Below are 22,485 nucleotides of genomic sequence, written 5' to 3' on the forward strand. Positions count from 1 at the left end.
CCATGAATTGTAAAGGTGGTGCTGCAAAGCTGGAGGCATATAGTAAATCACAGGCTACTCATGCAGAAAGGATCCTACCGAATATAAAGGGAAGCAAAATAGAAATTAGAACAAGTAGAATTGGGTGTGAAGAAAGACTAGAAGTTAGCAAAGAATGAAATGGGAGGTAGAGAAGGAAATCTTATGAGGTGTAGCACAGTGGAAATACTAAGTGCTTAACTTTGTTCGTCACAGAAGATTGTGATAGAATGAAAGCATACGAGGAAAGGTGAAGCAATTAGAAAGGATAACTATAAAGTAGAATTTAAAATATTGCTAGAACTTGGTGAAAAAATGGCAAGCCACTGGCTTCACTCAAAGTGGAGGGGCGAGAGAATTGTCAACTCCCACGCCCCCACTAGAGTCGCATGCAGGGGAGAGGGAAAAGAAAGCTTTAAAGAAGGTAATAGAGAAAATGGAAAAGACATTGGCATCCCATTCTGTTCCATCTCATTAATTTTGCAAACAAGATTGTTTCTGCAGACTTGAGAGAGGCACTTGAGTAATCTTCTGTAATCTACATACATGCCAGGGGTACTATCTGTTGAGTAAAAACTACACTAAAGCTAATCAGGTCAGATTATGTTGCTGAATAGCAATTTATGCATGATGATTGATTCTGACACTTGGCATGATTGGTAATTGGCATGATTGGAAAATATCTTTTAAATTGTGATCTCAGAATATTTACAGTAAATTGCTAAATGTAATTTACTCTGGGTTTTGTCTTCTGTAATTATGTTTACGCGGTGAAAAATTGGTTCCTTTTTAAAAATAAACTTCTAAAACATTTTGCAAATTGTGAAATGCTTAGAGCAATCTTTTCATATTCCCCGTAATTATTACCATTTCATTAGAAAATGGCTTTCTAGTAAAATAGCTAAGTGACTGCATGATGACGTGGAATGTTGTGATGTTTTTGCTCTTTTAGATTATCTTTCTTTTCTCTCTCTATCTTGGTCACTACAGAATTTTAAAGATGTAAAACAAATTGCAGAAATTTGTCACATTCATTTATTTCATTTTCTGTATTTTAAATACCTTGGCTATCTGACAATCCAAAGTCTTAAACTCATTGCTTATAACAATCATATCTGCATATGGTTCTTCATAATTATTACCATTTCATTAGTTCCTTGAACCTCATCACTGTCAAGATTCAAAGGGATCTGGGTGTCCTAGTGGATGAATCACAAAAGGCTAGTATGCAAGTACAGCAAGTAATTAGGAAAGCTAATAGAATGTTATCATTTATTGCGAGGGAAATTGAATATAAAACTAGGGAGACCGCATCTAGAGTACTGTGTACAGTATTGGTCTCCATATTTAAGGAAAAATCTAAATGCATTATAAGCAGTTCAGAGAAGGTTTACTAGGCTAATTCCAGGAATGGGTGTGTTATCTTATGAGGAAAGGTTGGACAGGTTAGGCTTGTATCCACTGGAGTTCAGAAGACTAAGAGGTGACTTGATCGAAATCTTTACAATCCTGAGGGATTTTGACAGAGTGGACATGGAGAGGATGTTTCCTCTTTTGGGAGAATCTAGAACTAGGGATCACAGTTTAAAAATAAGGGGTTGCTCATTTAAGGCAGATGGGGAGAAATTTTTTCTGAGGGTTGAGTGTCTTTGTAACACACTTCCTCAAAAGGCAGTGGAAGCAAGATCCTTGATTATTTTTAAGGCAGAGCTAGATAGATTCTTGATTAACAAGGGGGTGAAAGGTTATCAGGGCTAGGCAGGAGGTTATTATCAGATTAGCCATGATCTTATTGAATGGTGGAGCAGGCTTGAAGGGCTGAATGGCCTACTCTTGCTCCTAGTTGGTGTGTATGTAACCAAAGATGTTCAACAAGATAGCAGCCAATGGACCCCTTCATCTTGTTGTCTGTACTGGCATTTTTATATATGGCAAACTTGACTATGTTGTATGCCAGGGCTTGGTGTCAGCAAAACTTGTCCCTACCTGGTATCAATGGAAAACTGCCATGGATAAAAAGCCCCATGGAAACCACTTGTAGGAGCAATCAAAGCAACTGGGGGGTTTTTCTTCTATAAAACATAATCTTTATGGTACTACTTAAGAAAATAGTTGGAAGCAAATGCAGCATATATTCTAATAGCTGACAGCCTGTAACTAAATTTGGCAAGGGAAGCAAGAGTTACTCCTGCTGGGGAGGAAAAAATGAGTAGGAAGGAGCAGGCATATTGTGTCATCTGTTGTTACATTGCCAAATTTTTTTCTTTGCAGGAAGCCAAAATTATTCTTCTAACACTGCTAGATTCTGAAAGGACACTCCTTTTGAACATTGCCTAAAATTCAGGATGATGCTCCAATCAGCCAAAGCTACCACTAATCAGACAATTCAGTTGAGTTGCTACAACTGCTTTTTTGCAAAACTGTTTGGCCACCATTTTGGACACAGTAAATTGGAAAGGTTTAGGACTAGAAATAAAGATTGTAAATTTTTAACTGTCTTTATGTTTACAACAAAAGTTGTTAGTCTCATCTATGCAATAGTTTTTTTTGTGATTTTTAAATGCATCTAATCGCACTTTTACTTCTTGGATGCCTGTAGTTCCTTGAGAACCCAAGGGTTTAAATGCAAAAGCTTTCATAAAGCCATCAAATTTGACGAAAGAGATTCAAGGAACCCTACCAAAACAGGTTAATGGGGGTTGAAGGAAAACCCTCCAGTCCCATCTGGTGCAGAGGCAGAAGTTGTTGATGTCTTGAGATGAGTTATCACTGTCCCAAGATGATGATGCAGGAGTTCCGTAGGAAAGTGTCCTCAACTGAACTAATCTGAATGGTGTCATCAATAATTTGGTCACTGTCAATTCCAGTTTCGGCTTCATTCATAACTGTTCTCATGAAGAAGCAGTTTGGACTAGCCTACAGCAAGACCTGGATAATACCCAAACTTGGGATGGCGTTTACACCATAAGTGCTGCAAATTAACATCTGTCAGCATTGTTGAGTCCTCGACTATCAGGATCACCATAGACCATATCATCCCCATGTTTGTAACAGCAGGGCAGGATACTCTGATGTGTAGCTCACCATGTAATTCTTCAAAGCCCCTTCACCACTTTCAAGGCTTGTCATAAGTGTGATTGAATACTCGTCATTTGCTTGATTTGAGTGCAGCCTAAACCACATTGTGGAGGTTCAGTGACATCCAGCACACAGTTTGCTTCATCAGTTCCTCTGTCACTGTACTTGTCATTCATCTCCACTACCATACCGTGGCTGCAGTGTGCACTATCTACAGGATACTCTGCAGCAACTCGCCAGTGTTACCATGACAATTTTTTTCCCCTCTACAATCTGCACCATCAAGAGGGAAAAGAGAGGCAATATTGTTGGAACACCACCAGATCGCACACCGATCCTGTTGTGTATGCACACTGCTGTTTTCTATTTGTTACTTGTTCAATATTCTGGAATTCCTTGCTTAAAATGGAAGTGGGTGCATGGCCTTGCCGCAGTTGGAGGAGAAGGTCCGCCACCATGTTCTCGGGCCAACTGGAGATGGACAATAAATATGTCCTTGTTAGCATTACCTGTATCATAAGCATTTTTAAAAACAAATAGCAGACTATAATGTCCAGGGGTTTCTGAATTGATCAGAAGTTTGGCATTCATAGTGTAGTGATTTGAGCTTTACACTTTTTGCTCTCTCTCTTCTGCCAGGCAGTGGATGAGACTTAAAGTCCATGTGGAAGTCATTATTAGAAGCTGCTAAAGTCATCAGTGTTTTTTTTTTATATAACACAAAACAACAAAGTATGAACTTTGGAATTTTGAGATCATTCACAGGAGCTTTCAGTGACTACATTAAAGTAGATTAGAAAATGACAGTGTGGTAACATTTTTGAGAAATGAAACTTAGTACTTTGATCTGTTGACTTTTTAAAAACTCTTCTATAATGTAGTCTACATAGTTCAAATAGTTGTATGTTGTTCTAGTGTTGTCCAGTTATTATTTCAGTGCCAAAGACTTATTCCTACAAATGAGTAATCCCAGTGAATTGAAGTATATGCATACCACCTGTTAATGCACCATTGCCCAGGGATCAAGCAAAACAACCCAGTTATGTAAATTGTTCACTGAAATTGTGATTAGTACTTTTAGCCAAAATTCACTGTTTGTGAAAACTATAAGCTACTAATTGTGTTTATTAAAAACAAAAATGAAGAAGTTGCAAATTAGCAATGTTTTTAGTGTACTAATCGATCAGTCATCTGTCACTCCCCAAAAATTGAGTTTAATAATCTCCTTGATCTTTGCATTGAAAGAAAATTTCATTTGACTGTATGATAGTTGCTGCACTTCAGTAATTTGTAGTTTTCAGATGTTTTTGATTGAGTCTTGGCATACAAATCTTTCCTTAAATTTGTTTAGACCATTAATGCTGTAGATGGAACAAAATATTTGGCACACTGGAGCTCTTTCATTTGGAGCAGAACTCAGTTTATCCTCACACCTCAACTGACAAAGGGCCGACACCTGAAATGTCTCCACAGATGACTTGCACATCAAGGGGTGTGGTGTTCGTAGAGACTAGAAGGCTAACATAAAAGCTTCTAAATGTCGCTCTATTGTTTTCCTGACCTGATATGACTTCAACCTTTGCTAATGTCAACCTTCTGCAATTTGAAACTTTGTTAACCTTTTGTGTATTTGCATTCAGTTGCTATTTCAGTTTTACTATTGCTTCCCTTTATCAAAAATAAGATGCCCAGTAAATAAAAAGATAGTTCCCTGTTAGATGCTAATATTATATACTCTTACAATACTTAATTCTTCAAGGAAGCAAGATTGTCTTCTCAACTTACCTAGAGGTACTGCATTTGATCTCCTACAGAATAGTTAACTCTCCATCCAACAAGCTGATCAAATCACTGAAGAGCGATATTGACAAGTGAGCAAAATTTCAGCATGCATCAAAGTTGGTGATGTAGCTCACCAATTCTTTGTATCCCAAATTTAAATTTTTCAACTCCTTGGTTTAGCAATAAGAACGTTATGACATCCAGGGTAAATGTTGCTAGAGCGGTTGTTGAGTGGGAAATCTTATTCCCAATTGCTACAACTGTTCTACAAAGGCTATATTTAGACAGTGATTGAATTAAACTTGCTCCTGGATTTTCTACAGTTTAAAACTGTGCATACCAGCAGACTGGATGCAAAAGTCCAGGGGAATTTGCACAAGTTAAGCCAGAAAGCACTTGGTGGTGTTTCTTTCCAGGCAGAGAATTGTATGCAAATACTATTTATGCTCGGCTGCTTCACTTAAAGGTTAATGGTTGCATAGTTGAGACCATGATTTGCTGTTAGTGGAATTTGAATGCTGACGTTAGAGATGTTTAAGTGAAAGAGGTTGGCATGCTGTGTGTGTTGTGATAGTGGAGGTAAGCAAAGCTATTTGAATACATGTTTATGCATATTTATGTGTCATGACCTGAAGTGATGTAATTACCCATGTGGTGTGGCTATGATAACCAACTCAGAGCAGAGTCTCTAAATAAAGCACCATGTACAACGTGTATGCTGACTCTGAGTTTTGTATTACCTGTGCTGAGGTCAGTACACACCGTGCAGTGAAACTAAAATCGGGTGTTAATGCACCTTCAAGTGGGATTTGAAACAGTTTATTTCAGGCCACCGTTTTTGACGTGTATTATGCCATTGGAGTGCACGCAAGTTAAATGAGCAGAATTTTTAAGGATCAGTTGTATTTCTGCTTTGCATTTAGTTTTTGTCCTTTTTATGTGATCCATGTATGATAATCTGTATTGTGGTACAGGTAAAACTCTTTGAAAATGCAACCATAACAAAGCCACTTTCATTTTATATAGCACCGATAACAGAAAAGTGTTTCAAGATAATTCAGAGGTTTCATTTATGGGGGTGGGTACCTTGGGGAAATAACTGCTGAACCAAAGAACGAGAGGTGACAAGAAGCTTGGCAAAAGAGTTTGAGTTCTTAAAGGACGAGAGAGTTTTGCAGAAGGAATTTCAGAAATTGAGAGCAAGGTAACCAAAGTTACAACTGCTAATTGGGCAAAGAAAGGAGTGATGCAGCAAATGTTGGTGTCAGGAAAGTCTAGAAGGTGATTGGAACCGGAGGGTGCTGCCAGTTTGAGGGATGAGCCCACAGAGGTTTAAACAATTGCCAGTTGAACAAATTTTCTTTGTAAATCCTGACCAGCAGCAGTTGGATTGGTGTGGTAATGAAGGAATTAAACTTGTTAGATTTTTTTCTCCTCTTGTTTTAAGAAACTAGTCCTTAAATTAATTGGCAATATCAACTTAAACGTTGACTGCACTAGGTTTTGTCTGCATCAGATTTTGGCAAGAACAAAAATAGTATCAATGTATAGTTCTAGAACATTGAGAAGTTTGAGAAAGGAAAAGCTAACCCTATTTTTTTTTTCTGGTATAGCCATCATTGACTTACAAAAAATGGGCGCTTAAGCCCAGTGCATCACTGTAATGCATCCATCTTATTGCACGTTTGCTAATGTTTCATAAGAATTCAATGTCTTGGGGTCAGCTGGCACATATTCCATACAAGTAACTCCAGATTGCACACTTGCCCACAAGGACCACCTTACAAAGGTAACTCAGTAGATCCAAGAGCAGAAATGTCCTCCTAAACAAAATTGTAGGCTCAACTTGGAGAGGTAATGTGCAAATGTTGTGCAGCTTGGCGCTGGTTCTCTGCCATTCAGTTGAAGAATATTGCGCTCTTGAGCGGTTAAACAATTCTCGCACAAAACAAGTTGATGTTTGATTTTTTAATAGTACATTGAGAACAATAATGGACTCGTAGACCAACAAATGGCTACCTATGTAGCAAAAATCTTCAAAGAGTCTAGATGTCACAAATGCCACTTCTCAGAAGATATGTGGGATACTACTTACCACTGATCCTTCTGCAGAAGACTAATCCTAGACTGTTACCAACCATCTTGAAGTTGGGTGATGCCTCAGTGATGAACAGAATAAGACAGAGCTGCTACACCTAGGAACTCATCTGAGTGAGCAATTTGCCTGGCTTTGAACGTGCCATTTTTGAAAACAGTTATATTGTTATATTATTCCAGCATAATAATGCCTTTGTATGCATAAGTATCCAGGGTGCCACATCATCTTAAGCAAGACTCTGCCACATGCAGGGCAGGTGGTGCTTGAAGGGTGGGTGGATGGGTTGTTTGGAGGTTTGTGCATTCCCTCTGACACCTTGATTTCTTTTCTACGCGCTCTCACTGATGTCTCTGCGTTCGATGCCTTCCTGAGTGAGCCTTCTCCATTTTGGTGCCACATCACTCACTACTGCCCTACAGTCTATGTATCGAGCTAACAATATGTCCACAGCACATGGTGTGATCTGAGAAGTGATTTAATGAAGCTCCAGCAATCGAGTTTCAAAGTGTGATTATTTTGAATTTTTGGGAACCACAAGACATAACACAAACTCAGCAGTTTTAGTTATAGGACGGTAAGGTTTGCGACAAATGTCCAACCTCATGTAATGTCTTTAGTGAGAGCTATTGAAGTACATTTAGTCTCTTGCTAACTTTTTGATTCTGATCAATGCAAGTTGCAAGTCAAACAGAGGGTTGGTACATCTAGGAAGTTCTTCCATCTCTGCTTCCATTTGTTTACTCAATGATTCCTGTATTTTCTATCCACGATCCTATCTGTAAACCCGTTTGTTTTCCCTTCTTATTTGCTTTTGGTTGTCCTCTTCTAATCTGAAAATGATGTAGTTCAATCCGAAGTGAGAGACAAGTTGGCTGTGGTGGATTTGGAAAATACATTAAAAGGTATGACAGTAGACAGGCAATAGCTATATTTAAAGAATTAATACATGGTTTGTAACAAATATACGTTCCTCTAAGGTACAAAAATCAAACGAGAAGTGAGTCAACCATGGCTAACAAAGGAAGTTAAAGATTATGCTAGATCAAAGGAAGAGGCTTATAAAGATGCCAAAAAAGTAGTAGGCCTGAGAATTGAGAGCATTTTAGAATTCGGCAAAGGAGGAGCAAGAAACTGATAAAGGGACAGTAGAATATGAATGTAAATTGGCAAGAAACACAAAAATGGACTGTAAAAGCTGCTATAGGTATGCAAAAAGGAAAAGATTAGCAAAGACAAGTGTGGGTCCAGGCAGAGTCAGGAGAATTTATAATTGGGAATTTAATACTTTGTGTCTGTCTTCACTAAGGAAGATACAAGAAATCTCTCGGAAGTAGTAGAGATCCAAGGGGCAAGTGAGAATGAGGAATTTAAAGAAATTAGTATTAGTTTTTAAAAAAAAAGTAGTACTGGAGAAATTAATGGGACTGTAAGTTGATAAATCCCTGGGACTCAATGATCTGCATCTGAGTGTTGAAAGAGGTGGCTGTAGAGATGGTGGATGCATTGGCAGTCATCTTTCAAAATTCTATAGATTCTGGAATGGTGCCTGCAGTTAGGAAGGCTGCAAATGTAACCTCACTGTTTAAGAAAGGCGGGGGTTTAGATGGCAGGGGAAAGGGAGAAAACGAGGAGCTTACTTATCTGTTAGCCTGACGTAAGTAGTAGGGAAAATACTAGAATCTATTATAAAGAATGATCTGATTGGGCAGAGTCAACATAGATTTATGAAAGGGAAATCATGTTTGCCAAACCTGTTAGAGATTTTTGAGGTTGTTACTAGTAGAATCAATATGGGGGAAACCGGTGGATGTGGTGTTCTTCAATTTTTCAGAAGGCTTTCGATAAGGCCCCACACAGAAGGTTAGTAAAGAACGTTAAAGCACATGGATTGGGGTAATATACTGGCATGGATTGATGACTGGTTAACAGACAGAAAATAGAGTAGGAATAAACAGGCCATTCTCAAGTTCGCAGGCTAGTGGAGTCCCAGCTGTTCACAATCTATATCAATGATTTGAATGTGGGGATCAAATGTAACATTTCCAAGTTTGCGGAGAAGACAAAACTAGGTGCGAATGTGTGTTGTGAGAATGCTGTGGAGAGGCTTTAAGGGGATTTAGACAGGCTAAGTGAGTGGGCAAGAACATGGCGGATGGAATATTAATGTGGATAAGTGTGAGGTTATCCCTTGGTAGGAGGAACTAAGGTGCAGAGTATTTCTTAAATGGTGAGAGATTGGGAAGTGTTGCTATCCAGAGGGATTTGGGTGTCCTTGTTCATAAGCCACTGAAAACCAACATGCAGGTGCAGCAAGCAATTAGGAAGGCAAATGGTATGTTGGCCTTTATTGCAAGAGGATTTGAGTACAGGAGTAAAGATGCCTTGCTTCAGTTGAACAGAACCTTGGTTAGAATGCACCTGGAGTATTGTGTACAGTTTTGGTACCCTTACCTAAGGAAGGAAATACTTGCCATAGAGTGCAGCAGAGGTTCACCAGACTAATTCATGGGATGGAAGGACTGGCCTGTGAGTGATTGAGGCGACTGGGCCTGTATTCTCTAGAGTTTAGAAGAATGACAGGTGATCTCATTGAAATCTACAGAATTCTTGAGGGAAATAAAAGCAAATACGGCAGATGCTGGAAATCTGAAATAAAAACAAAATGCTGGAAAAACTGTCATAGAAGAGTCATATTGGACTCAACGTTAACTCTGTTTCTCTCTCCACAGATGCTGCCAAACCTGCAAGAGTTTTTCCAGCATTTTCTGTTTTTATTTCAAAATTCCGAAGGATGTTTTCCCTGCTGGGGCAGGGGAGGAGGTCTAGAACCAGGGGACACAGTCTCAGAATAAGGAGCAAGCTATTTAGGACTGAGATAAGGAGGAATTTCTTCAGAGTAGTGAATCTTTGGAATTCTCTACCCCAGAGGACTGTGGAGGCTCAGTTATTGAGTATATTCAAAACCAAAATCAATCAAGGGATATGGGGATAGTGCGGGAAAATGGCTTTGAGGTAGATGATCAGCCATGATCTGGTTCAATGGTGAAGCAAGTTCGAGGGGCATAATGACCTACTCCTCCTTTGTCATCATCGTGTCCCCCCTCCCCCCCCAATCTAAATTTTCTGTGCTCTCATTTTCTCTCCTTTCTGACTTGCTTTCTCTCATTGGCGCACACTCTTTGCTTTTTCTCACCCATCAGTACAGTAGTGCAGTGGTTGTTATTGGACTAGTAATTCAATGACCTTAAGGAAAAGTTTGGAAAAAAATATGGTGGCGTTAAAAGTGACAGATTGTCATAAAACCCCAACTAATTCACTTAACTTCCTTTGGGGAACAAGCTCTGGTCTGGCATGTGTATGACTGTCCTCTGGTACCAACTTGGTTAACCCTTAACTGCTCTCTGAAGTAGCCTAGCAAGCCACTCAGCTGTATCAAACTGCTCATGGCATCTAGAGTTGAGCAATAAATGCTAGCTTTGCCAGTGTGCCCTTACCCTGAGAGTGAATATTTAACAAAAACTGGAATTTGATATTGCTTCTTAGCTGTTCTATCTTTGGAGCAGTTTGTATGTCCCTGGAAATGTAACCCCCCCCCTCAAAATATAAATTTAACATCTTTACTCAGCTCTAATATTAAAGTATATTTCCATGCTAAAGTGCATATTTGCAATCCAGATTTTATGTTCAAAATGCCTGCCATTTGTATGCAGAATTTTGAGGTGACTTCCTCCTAATTTTCTGGTTTTCCTATATTTTCTTTCTAGCCATGGCTATGTTAGGAATGTTCTCGGCTTTGTTCCAGAAGCGTGCACACAAAATCTAGGCTGCGGTGCTGAGTGAGATCAGCACAGTTGGAGGTGCTGCCTTTCCGATGAGACCTTAAACTGAGGTCCTGTCTGGCCCTTCAGATGGATGTAAAAGATCCCATGACTTTCTTCGAAGAAGAGCAGTGGAGTTCTTTGTGGTGCCCTGGCCAATCTACGAACCAATGTCACTAAATCAGCTGATCTAATCATTATCCCATTGCTGTTTGTGGAGTCTTGCTGCACCCAAATTGACTGTTAAGTTTCCCTATATTTACAACAATGACTGCACTTCAAAAAAAGTACATCATTGGCTGTTACATGGTTTTGGACATCTTGAGGTCATGAAAGGTAGTATACAAATGGAAGTCTAACTTTTATCATTACTACTCCATGTGGAGCAACTGCATCACTTCTCACAAGCTGCCATCTGGTTGTCACCTCCTGTTGCTAGAACATTTGGCCTCTGTCTGTTCTGGCTTTGCTGATCATTTAGCCCTGTTTCTCTGCTTTGTTTATTCTAGACTGCTTTTATTTGCAGGATAATTTGTGGATTGCAAGGTAGGAAGTCTGTTGTTCCACATATACCAAGAACCCAGTTTCAGTTCTGCTTCTCCTGCAGATGACAAAATCATAGCGTTACTACCCTTTGCTGCTCTTGTGCACATATTAATGAACAACTGTAGAGTGATATTGGTGGCATCTTCAGCTAATTAGTTTTCTGCCGGAGTGGGGAAGAGAAGAGAAAGAGGCGCAAAATTCAAGAGTGATAAAATGTGGCATTTGTAAGTGCACTCTGGAATGGTCTTCCTTACAGAATTGTTACAGCACAGAAGGAGACCATTTTGGTCCATCATGTCTGCACTGGCTGTCCAAAGGGGCATCATGATTTAATGCCATTCTCCTTTTTCCCCTGTACCCTTGCACATTGTTTCTATTGAAATAATCGTCTAATGCTCTCTTGAGTGCCTCGATTGAACCTCCCTCCACCACACTTCTATGCAGTGCATTCCAGACTTGAGCCGCTCGCTGTGTGGAATAAGTGTTTTCTCTCATCGCATTTGCTTCTTTTGCAAATCACTTTAAATCTGTGCCCCCTCTCGATCCTTTGACAAGCGGGAACAGTTTGGACAGGAAAGGTTGGACAAACTGGGCTTGTTTCCACTGGAGTTTCGAAGGGTGATTTGATTGAAGCATACAAGATCCTGCATGGCCTTGACAAGATGGACATCGAAAGGATGTTTCCCTTGTGGGTGAGTCCAGAACTAGGGAGCACCCCTTTAGGACAGAGATGAGAAATCTTTTGAGGGTTGTGAGACTTTGGAATTCTTTGCCTCAGAGAATTATTTTTAAGGCAGAGGCAGATAGATTCTTGTTAGGCAAGGCAATCAAAGGTTATCAGGGTTAGATGGGAGCATGGAAATCGAAACACAAGATCATCAGCCATGATCTTATCGAATGGCAGAGCAGGCTTGAGGGGCCGAAAGGCCTACTCCTGTTCTTATTTCTTATGTTTCTCCCTATACTCTATCCAGCCCCTCATGATTTTGAAGGAGAAAAATTCACCTTGAAAATTGAAAGTTTATTTGAGGCATAACGCCATTAGCTATACATAAGAAACTGCAGTGTACTGCCAATGTTAATTCATGAATCTTGGTTGAGTCCTTTGCTGTAGGGATCTATAAAATGCATTCTACTGGATGGAAGTATTTCCGTGAACAGAAATTGATCAATTTTTTTTTGTTTTGGAAAGTGCTAGATTTCAGGGGCACCTGATTCCAGTTGTATGTCTGAATTATAGACTTGTGTAATGGTTGAAGATGTCATCCACAAGCTGTAAATTGTGACAGTATCTGTGGTACCTTATCTATAACCGGTGGACTGTTCCTGGTTGTGTTGCCTTCCATTAAACACATTTGCAAACACAATCTTGATAAATCTGTTGCACCAAGGAATTAACTTCTTTTGTAGTTCACTGTTTTATATTGTAGCTCCTTAAATTATTCTGTCTGATAACAGTATAAATTTCAGTTAATAATTTCATCCCTTCCATTCAATATAGCATTGATAAATATTGCAGAAATAACCAAAACCCTTCAAGACAGATTATCAAACTTTCCTCAGTTTGCATTGCAAAACTTAAACTCTTGATTTATTGTAATGGAATGTATGGTAGAATATTTTCTGTTTCTTTTGAAACTTAGTACCTTGATACTGGATCAGCATCCTAGCATGATATTGTGGGGGCAGATAGCTTAGTGGGTTAGTGCTTGTAGTCCATCACTTCTTTCTCCCATGCTTTTGTCTTGCCAAGACTTGAAGGGATAAATGTTTTCCTTCTCTGCATAAGTATCCAGAAATAAGACTCGATTGGCACTAGCCACCCTGTATTTGACACAAATTGGGAATGTCAATCAAACTGAGTACCCACTTATTGCAAAGTGGGCAAGAAAAATAGAGAAGAGAAAAAGAAAGTGTGGGAAAGGAATACTAATGACTTTTGATACAGATGAAGAAAGTACTTGTTGAATAAAGTTGGAAGTGGCAAAGGGAAAACTGGAAGTGGAGGAGAGCAAGAATAATCCTTAGTAGATACTGGTATCCGTGTGTTGGCTTGAGTCAGTTAGCAGCATTTCCCCCTGAATCAGATGGTTGAGTTCAAGCATGTCATCCAAACTGGTGCACTATTGTGGTAGGGCTGCATTGTCAAAAGTAGTATTCTTTTGGTTAGACATTCAACACCTTGGCATCTGGGACACCACCTGCCTGTTCAGGTGAAAGCTAAAGAGTTTTTACTCATTGAGCAGTGATATCCTAGTGAACATCCTTCCCCCAACCAGTGTCATCCAAAAGTAGATTAACTTGCTAATTTGTCTCTTTTATTTGTGGGATCTTGATATTTGCAAATTGCTGTCTTGTTTTCCTACATAACCAGTGGCTGATCTTACAGAGTAAATTTTGTGAAGTTCTTGATGGCTGTTTTATCTTTACGCTTATTTTAAAGTAATTGCCCGATGCCTTTTTTTTTTTACAGCACTTGTCAAACGCCCCTTTTTGCTAACTTTGAAATCGAAGCTTGAATGATAATGGATGGGTTGAATAATGTTGCAGCTTCCATTTCAAAGTAGTCGTAGTTGTAAATTACTTCAAACAGCATAGTGAGGTTTGTGGTTAAAATAAAAACCAGAAACACTGTGCCAGACAGCACTTGTGGAGACAGAAATAGTTAACGTTTCAGGTTGATGACCTTGCATCAGAACTGGAAAAAGACAAGATTTCAAGCAAAAAGCAAAAAACTGCAGATGCTGGAAATCCAAAACAAATACAGAGGCAAGGAAAGTTGTGGTGGTGGTGAACAAAAAGGAAGGTTTGTGATGGGGTGGAAGGGAGGTGAGATTAAGTGGAAAAGGCATGGTGCAAAGCAGAAGCAGATGTCTCCAGATCTTTTGTTTCTTTTCTTGTCCCATTAACATCTCCTTTTGCCTTGCACCCACTCAACCCTTTTTGTCATTTATACCCCCTGACTTCCACCTTGTCACAGACCTTCCCATTGATCCTTCCCTCTGCCACTGTACTTGCTTAAAACCTCTTGCATGTGTGATTCTGATTTTCCAGTTCTGATGAAAGGTCACAACCTGAAGCATTAACTCTGTTTTCTCTCTCCACAGATACTGTCTGACCTGCTGAGTATTTCAGTATTTTCATTTCAAATTTCCAGCATCTGCAGTATTTTGCTTTTACATATGTTTAAGCTGTTTTTAGTAATTGTCTAATCTCTAAAGTCTTCGTAGTTTCAGACTTACTCTGTTCTATACAAACTAAATCACTTGTCATTTCAGTGGAGAAGGTAAACTGCAAATTGTTTTGCTTTTCTTTTCTAGTTTGAATTGCATGATATTCTTGTCTTTTCAGATCTTATACAAGCTACAAATGAGACCAATGTTAACATACCTCAGATGGCTGACACACTTTTTGAGAGAGCAACAAACAGCAGCTGGGTAGTGGTGTTTAAGGCATTGGTTACTACACATCATTTGATGGTCCATGGCAATGAGGTACACTTTAATTCGTCAAATGTTATTTTTAATGTGGCTGAGAACACTTATCTAATGCAAACTGTACTATTTCAGTTCACTTGTGCGTGGAGCAATTCGGATAGGGGAAATTAATTATTATAACTATCATTTATACTGTGGATAAGTAAACGCTGATGATTCTAATAATTCTGTTGAAAATAAATGGGGTACCACTGAAACTGTAACTGGTTTGGTGTGATTATTCATAGTGATCTTAAGTAGATTTTGTGGATACAAGCCATGAATAGAGCTTCACTTGATGCTAGTGTAGTGTGTAGAATCTGATGTGCAGATTAGTACACCTGATTTTCAGACCACAGGGATTTTTTTCTTGGTGGTATTGTTCAGGAACAATATGAATTAAGTATACTCACCACTGCACCAGATTTGTGCTCTCTAAGTAGGACACTACTACCAGAAATCCTTAAATTTCAGGGTTACTTACAATAAATTGGGGTCTGATGCATTGATCCAACAAATCTTAATAGAACATAACTGCCTTATTTGAACCACCATGTTTTCCTGTTAATGTAATTGTATTAATTCTGACGAATCAGTAAATGTGCCTGGAAGAATGTACAGTATAGCACGATGCTGATTTGAAACTGAAAAATTAAATGACCATTGACATAAGTTGCACTTCTGTTGAATTCTTGTTGTATATATCTTCCCCACCTATTCCTATCCTCCAAAACAAATTAAGATGACATATAAAGAAATAAATTGCTTTGTCACCTCCTTTGTCTCAAGGGGAATGGAATGCAAGGGGGTGGAAACTATGCTACAGTTGTATACAGCTCAGTTCTGGGTTCAGCTTTGCACACCTCAGGAAGGATATGTTGGCCTTGAGGAGCTACAGCACAAGTTCACCAGGATGATATAGGGACTAAGTAGGTTTAATTATGAGGACAGCTTGCATAAACTTGGCCTGTATTCCCTTGATTTTAGAAAGTTAAATTGTGATCTAATTAAGTTTAAATAAAAAATGGATTTAAATAGATAGAAAAGCTATTTGGTTAGGGATTGCAGAACAAAGGAGCACAATCTTGAAATTAGAGCTAGACTGTTCAGGGATGAAACCAGAAGTGGGTTTTTACCCAAAGAGTAGTGGATCCTGGGTCAATTAAATTTTTCAAGACTGAGAATTTTTTGTTAGGTAGGAGTATCAAAGAATATGGATGAAAGATGGATAAACTGAGTTCTGGTACATAGCCAACCTTCTAATTAAATGGTGGGACAGGCTTGACTGTCTGGTCTAATCCTGTTCCTATCACTGCAGAATTTTTTCCTATTTGCCTAATAACAAATAGGGGACTCAAGCACACATTTATTGGTCATTCCAGTGAATTTAGTGTTCAAGTTATTAATACAAGCAAGCAGTGCAGGATGTGTGGGTGGAGCAGGAACACAGCTGACTAGGTAGGTGGATACATGGTATTTAGAGAATACTTTGCCAGTAAATTATGAAGAGGCTAGCAGGTAGTTTCTTGGTTTTTGTTTTGTGGTTTAGATTAGGTAAACAAGCCTATTGGTGTTTCTTTCGTAACAGTCCTCAATGTTAAAAATCTCGCCTGTTCAATGTTACCTTTTAGATTGCTTCAAATTCCCTTCCACGATCTTTAACAAACTGGGTAACTCATCAAAATAGTCAATGACCAGGATCAGTAGTGTGTTTGGTGGTGTTAGACAACTCTGGACTTAAAGGCTACCAGTTGTCCTTTGCTATTGTCACTACTTCAGAATGGCGCACATGACTGCTATGGACCCATGTAATAAACTCCATACTGCCTCCACTATGCTGTCAGACTCCCAGATAGCCCATAAGGCAATTTATTATAGCTGGAAAATTGAATGTTTGTTCTCTCTACACTAACATTGGTATCAAAGTCGAAAACCTGATGGTATTGTGAAACTTGGAATCTAAGCTTTAGCCTCTCATCATCCTAAAAAAGGCTGGAGGAAATACTGGTGGCAAACATGCTGAAGGCATTTTTTCCCTGTTCCTTTGGCTTGTATTGTTGGGGATACCAAAATCAATAGTAAATTATTCATCTGTGATATTAGTTTAAATGCATGAGTCCTAGCGCCTGGGTCCCTTGTTACTCCCATTGGCCTGCAGGCTTGTGATGTTGATTATAGGAACATCGGAACAGGGGAAGGCCATTCAGCCTGTTAAGCCTGCTCTGCCATTCAATACGATGGCTGCTCGAACATTTCAATGTCTTTTACCCACACTATCCCCATAACCCTTACATTATTGTTGATCAGAAATCTATCAATCTCTACCTTAAACATACTCAATGATAGCGCTTCCGCGGCCCTCTGGGGTAGAGAATTCCAGAGATTCACAACCCTCTTGAGTAAAGAATTTTCTCCTCGTCTCAGTCCTAAGTGGCTCCCCCTTTATTTTGAAATTGTGTTCCCTGGTTCTAGACTCCCCAGCCAGGGAAAACATCTTAACTGCATCTATCTTGTCTATTCTTTTAAGTATTTTGTAGGTTTCAATGAGATCACCCCTCATTCTTCGAAACTCTAGAAAATACAGGCCCAGTTTCCCCAATCTCCCTTCATAAGACAGTCCTGCCATCCCCAGAACAAGCCTGGTGAATCTCCCTCTTTGGGAATAATATCCTTTGAGGTGAGGGGACCAAAACTGTGCACATAACTCCAGGTGCGGCCGAACCAAGCGTCTATACAATTAAAGCAAGACTTCACTACTCGTGTACTGGAATCCTCTTGCAATAAAGGCTAACATTCCATTAGCCTTCCTAATCGCCTGCTGCATCTGCATGTTAGCTTTCAGTGACTTCTGGACAAGGATACCCAGGTCCCTTTGTACATCTACACTTTCTAATCTCTTACCATTTAGGAAATACTCTGCACATCTGTTCCTTCTACCAAAGTGGATAACCTCACATTTTCCCATGTACTTGCCCACTCACTAAATCTGTCCAAATCCTTTTGAAGCCGCTTTACATTTTCCTCACAACACACATTCCCACCTAGCTTTGTATCATTTGCAAACTTGGAAATATTACATTTGGTCCGCACGTCCAAATCATTGATATATATTGTGAACAGCTGGGGCCCAAGTACTGATCTTTGCAGTACTCCATTAGTCACAGTCTCCCAACGCAAGAATAACCCGTTTATTCCTACTCTCAGTTTTCTGTCTGTTGGCCAATCCTTAATCCATGCCGGTATATTGCCTCCTATACCATGTGCATTTATTTTACTAATCAATCTCCTGTGGGTGACTTCTGAAAATCCAAGCATACTATGTCCATCGACTCTCCTTAATCAATTTTGTTAGTAATTTCCTCAAAAAACTTCGACAAGTTCATCAAACGTGATTTCCCATTCACAAATCCATGCTGACTATGCTCAATTAGATCATGATTATCCAAGTATCCATTTATCACATCCTTTATAATAGATTCTAGCATTTTCCCTACTACTGTTGTAAGGCTAACAGGTCCATAGTTCCCTGTTTTCTCCCTCCCTCCCTCCCTTAAATAGCGAGGTGACATTTGCGACCTTCCAATCTTCAGGAACCATTCCAGAATTTATAGAATTTTGGAAAATGATCACCAAAGCATCCACTATCTCTATAGCAACCTCTTTCAACACTGTGGGATGCAGAATATCAGGTCCCAGGGACTTACCAACTTTCAGTCCCATTAATTTCTCCAATACAACCTTCTTACTTATACTAATTTCCTTCAATTTCTCATTATCTCTAATCCCTTGGATCTCTAACTCTGGGAAATTTCCTGTACCTTCCTCAGTGAAAACAGACACAAAGTAGTCATTTAACTTCTCCGCCATTTCACTATTCCCCATTGAATTCTCCTGACACTGCCTATAATGGAACCACATTTGTCTTGGACAAATGCTTCCTTTTTACATACCTAGAGACACTTTTACAGCCTGTTTGTGTTTTTTGCTAGATTGCATTCATATTCTATTCTCCCTTTCTTTACGAGTTTCTTGGTCTTCCTTTGCTGTATTCTTAAAAATCTCCCAATCTGAGGTTTACTACTACTTCTGGCAACTTTATAAGCCTTTTCTTTTAATCTTATACAATCCTTAACTTCCTTTGTCAGCCACGGTTGACTGACCTTTTGTGGGGGGGTGGGTGGTTTGCACCTTGAAGGAATGTATAGGTGCTGTAAGCTATATAATAGTTCTTTGAAGCCCATCCAATGTCTATGTATAGTTATATCTTTTAATATATTTTCCCAATCCACCTCAGCCAATTTGTCCCTCATGCTTTCCTGATTTACTTTATTCAGCTTTAACACCCTTGCTTCAGAGTGAACTACCTCACTTTCAAACATAAAGTAAAATTCTATCATATTGGGGTCACTGATCCCTAAAGGTTCCCTTACACCAAGATTATTAACTAGCCCTTATTCATTACGTAATACTAGATCTAAAATAGCCCGTCCTCTAGTCGGCTCCTCAACATACTGCTCTAGAAAACCATCCCTAACACACCAGAAACTCGTCTGCCGCAGCATTAGTGCTCAATTGGTTTACCCAGTCTATATGCAGATTGAAGCCGCCCATGATTACTATATTGCCCATGCTGCATGCTTCTCTTATCTCCTGATTAATACATGCCCCACATTACCACTACTGTTTGGTGGCCTATAAACAACTCCAACCAATATTTGTTGCCCTTTGCTGTTTCTTAGCTCCACCCAAACAGATTCCACACATTGTTCTTCCGATCTGAGATTCTCCCTTACTAATGCACTGATCCCATCCCTTATTATCAGCGCAACTCCATCTCCTTTCCCTTCTTGTTGGTCCTTCCTAAATGTTGAATATCCTTGAATATTCAGTTCCCAGTCTTGGTCATCATGCAGCCATGTTTCTGTAATGGCAATTATATCATACCCATTTACCTTTATTTGTGCCTTTAGATCATCTTCCTTATTGTGAATGCTGAGTGCATTCAGGTAGAGTGCCCTTAACTTTGTCTTTTTGACATCATTCCGCATTCAAAGCATACTCAATGCTCTGCTTTGTTTCTCCTGCCTTCTGGTCTCACTACTACTTCCTGTTACCAACTTTACTTTCTTCCAATTTGGGCCACCCCTCTGACAAGCCAGTTTAAGCCCACCCCAGCAGCACTAGCTAATCTCCCTGCGAAGATATCAGTCTAAGTCCAATTAAGTTGTAACTCACCCGGCTTGCTGAAGTCCCACCTGCCCCAGAACCGTCCCAATGCCTCACAAATCTTATGTCCTCCCTCCTATACCAGTTCTCCAGCCACTTATTTAGTTGATCAATCCTCCTATTCCTATGCTCACTAGCACGTGGCACTTGGATAATCCTGAGATTACTGATCTTGAGGTCCTACTTGTTAATTCCTGTCCTAACTCCCTGAAATCTGCTTTCAGGACCTCATCTCTCTTCCTACTTATGTCTTAGGCACCAATGTGGACCATTACTTTTGGCTGACTTTCTCCCCCTCCCGCCGAAGGATGTCCTGCAGCCGCTCCATGACACCCTTGACCCTGGCACCAGGGAGGCAACACACCATCCTGGAGTCACGTTTACTGCTGCAGAAATGCTTGTCTGATCCCCTGACTATGGAATCCCCTATCACTATTGCCCTTCCATTCTTCTTCCTCCCACCCCCTGTACAGCTGAGCTGCCTGTGGGGCCACAGGCTTGGCTCTGGCTGCACTCCCCTGAGGAATCATCTCCCTCCTCAGCATCCAAAATGGAAAACCAATTAGCAAGCAGGATAGACTCGGGGGGACTCCTGCATCACCTGCCTGGTTCCCTTAGACTGCCTGGTGGTCAACCTTCCCCTTCTGACTGTACGCTTCTGACCTGCGGTGTAACCACCTCCCTAAACGTGCTATCTACGTAGTCCTCTGCCCCACGGATGTACAACAGTGACTCCAGCCGCTGCTCAAGTTCTGAAACCCAGAGATCAAGCTTGTGTAGCTGGTGACGCTTCCTACAGATGTGTTTGTCAGAGACACATGGTATGTCCACCACTTCACACACACAGTGGGATATACACTCCACTTGGCCGAGCTGACCTACCATCCTGTAACTCCTAAAAACTATTTAGTACACTTAGAGTAAGTAGAATGAGTAGAATAAATTGCTAGTAACTTAAAGTTAGCGTAAGTGTAGTAAAGTTATCTTTCTTTGGTTTACTTTAATACATTATTTCACTTTGACTTGATTTAACTTTACTTCCTTATTGCTAGTGCTGCTTACTGAAATTCAAGTAGCTACTTCTTTATAAATGATGCTAGTTTTCTAGTTTTAAGCTATTTAAACACACTCCCTAACAGCAGCTTCTCACCAACCAATGAACTTAGTTTTCCTGTGATGTCCCGCCTGGATTTTTTTTTTTCAAACTCAGCCCGCTGCCTGAGTAAAGGTGTTCCTTGCAGGCCTGGCTGTCTCCGTTCCAGGAAGGAGCATGCCAACTCCACATGCACAGTTTTGTAATTGTGTTTGGGAGCAAAAAAACGCAAAATATTTAACTTTTATAATTTTTGCATTTCTTTAATGCAAAAATTACTTAGCAATTCATGATGCATGGAAGAAAGTAGATTGGGGGTTTCCTTCGCAAGCAGCTCTTGTTCACTGAGTGAAAACACACCTTCTCAGGGAAAATTTAATCAGTATCATCTCTCAACTTTTTCTAAGTTGAGAGAGTATGTCTTTGGAAAACTTTATTTGCATCAAATTATTTGCTCACTTCAGTGTATGGCGAAGTCAGTACAAAGACAGATAAGGGAACCCCCCCCTACCAATTACCACCTACCGACCTCCCTCAGCTGATGAATTGGCACTCCTCCATGTTGAACACCAATTGGAAGAAACACTGAGCGTCGCAAGAGCACAGAATGTACCCTGGGTGGGCGACTTAATCACCACTAAGAATAGCTCTGGCTCTGTAGCACCATAGAGTTATAAAGCACAGAAACAGGCCCTTCAGCCCATCCTGTCCATGCCGGCCATCAAGCACCTTTCTATTCTAATCCCATTTTCCAGCACTTGGTCCGTGTCCTGTATGCTATGGTGTTTCAAGTGCTCATCTAAATACTAAAATGTTGTGAGGGCTCCTGCCTCTACCACCCCCTCAGGCAGTGTGTTCCAGATTCCAGCCACCTTCTGGGTGAAAAGATTTTTCCTCAAATCCCCTCTGAACCTCCTGCCCCTTACCTTAAATCTTTGCCCCCTGGTTATTGACACCTCCGCTAAGGGGAAAAGCTTCTTCCTATCTACACTATCTATGCCTCTCATAATTTTGTATACTTCTATCAGATCCCCCTCAGCCTTCTCTGCTCTAAAGAAAACAACCCTAGCCTATTCACTCTCTCTTCATAGCTGAAATGCTCTAGCCCAGGCAACATACTTGTGAATCTCCTCTGCACCCTCTCCAGTGCACTCACATCCTTCCTATAGTGTGGCGACCAGAACTGCACGCAATCCTCCAGCTGTGGCCTAACTAGCGTTTTAAACAGCTCCAACGTAACTCCTTGCTCTTATATTCTATGCCTCAGCTAGTAAAGGCAAATATCCAATATGCCTTATTAACCACCTTATCTATCTGTGCTGCTGCCTTCAGGGATCTATGGACATGTAC

At 40.1% G+C, this 22,485-nt stretch overlaps 1 protein-coding gene across 6 annotated transcripts in view; it reads left to right on the forward strand.

The window, feature by feature from the left end:
• snap91a (synaptosome associated protein 91a) overlaps positions 1 to 22,485 on the forward strand; it is a 204,727-nt gene that overhangs the window by 40,697 nt on the left and 141,545 nt on the right. For all 6 annotated transcript variants that reach the window (XM_078542297.1, XM_078542298.1, XM_078542299.1 and 3 more), the window contains one exon: positions 14,692 to 14,834. In XM_078542297.1, the coding sequence (XP_078398423.1) occupies positions 14,692 to 14,834 (143 nt within the window). The remainder of the gene's footprint in view (positions 1 to 14,691; positions 14,835 to 22,485) is intronic.

This window comes from Cetorhinus maximus, chromosome 5 (assembly GCF_964194155.1).
Source record: "Cetorhinus maximus chromosome 5, sCetMax3.hap1.1, whole genome shotgun sequence".
NCBI classification, from domain to species: Eukaryota; Metazoa; Chordata; class Chondrichthyes; order Lamniformes; family Cetorhinidae; genus Cetorhinus; species Cetorhinus maximus.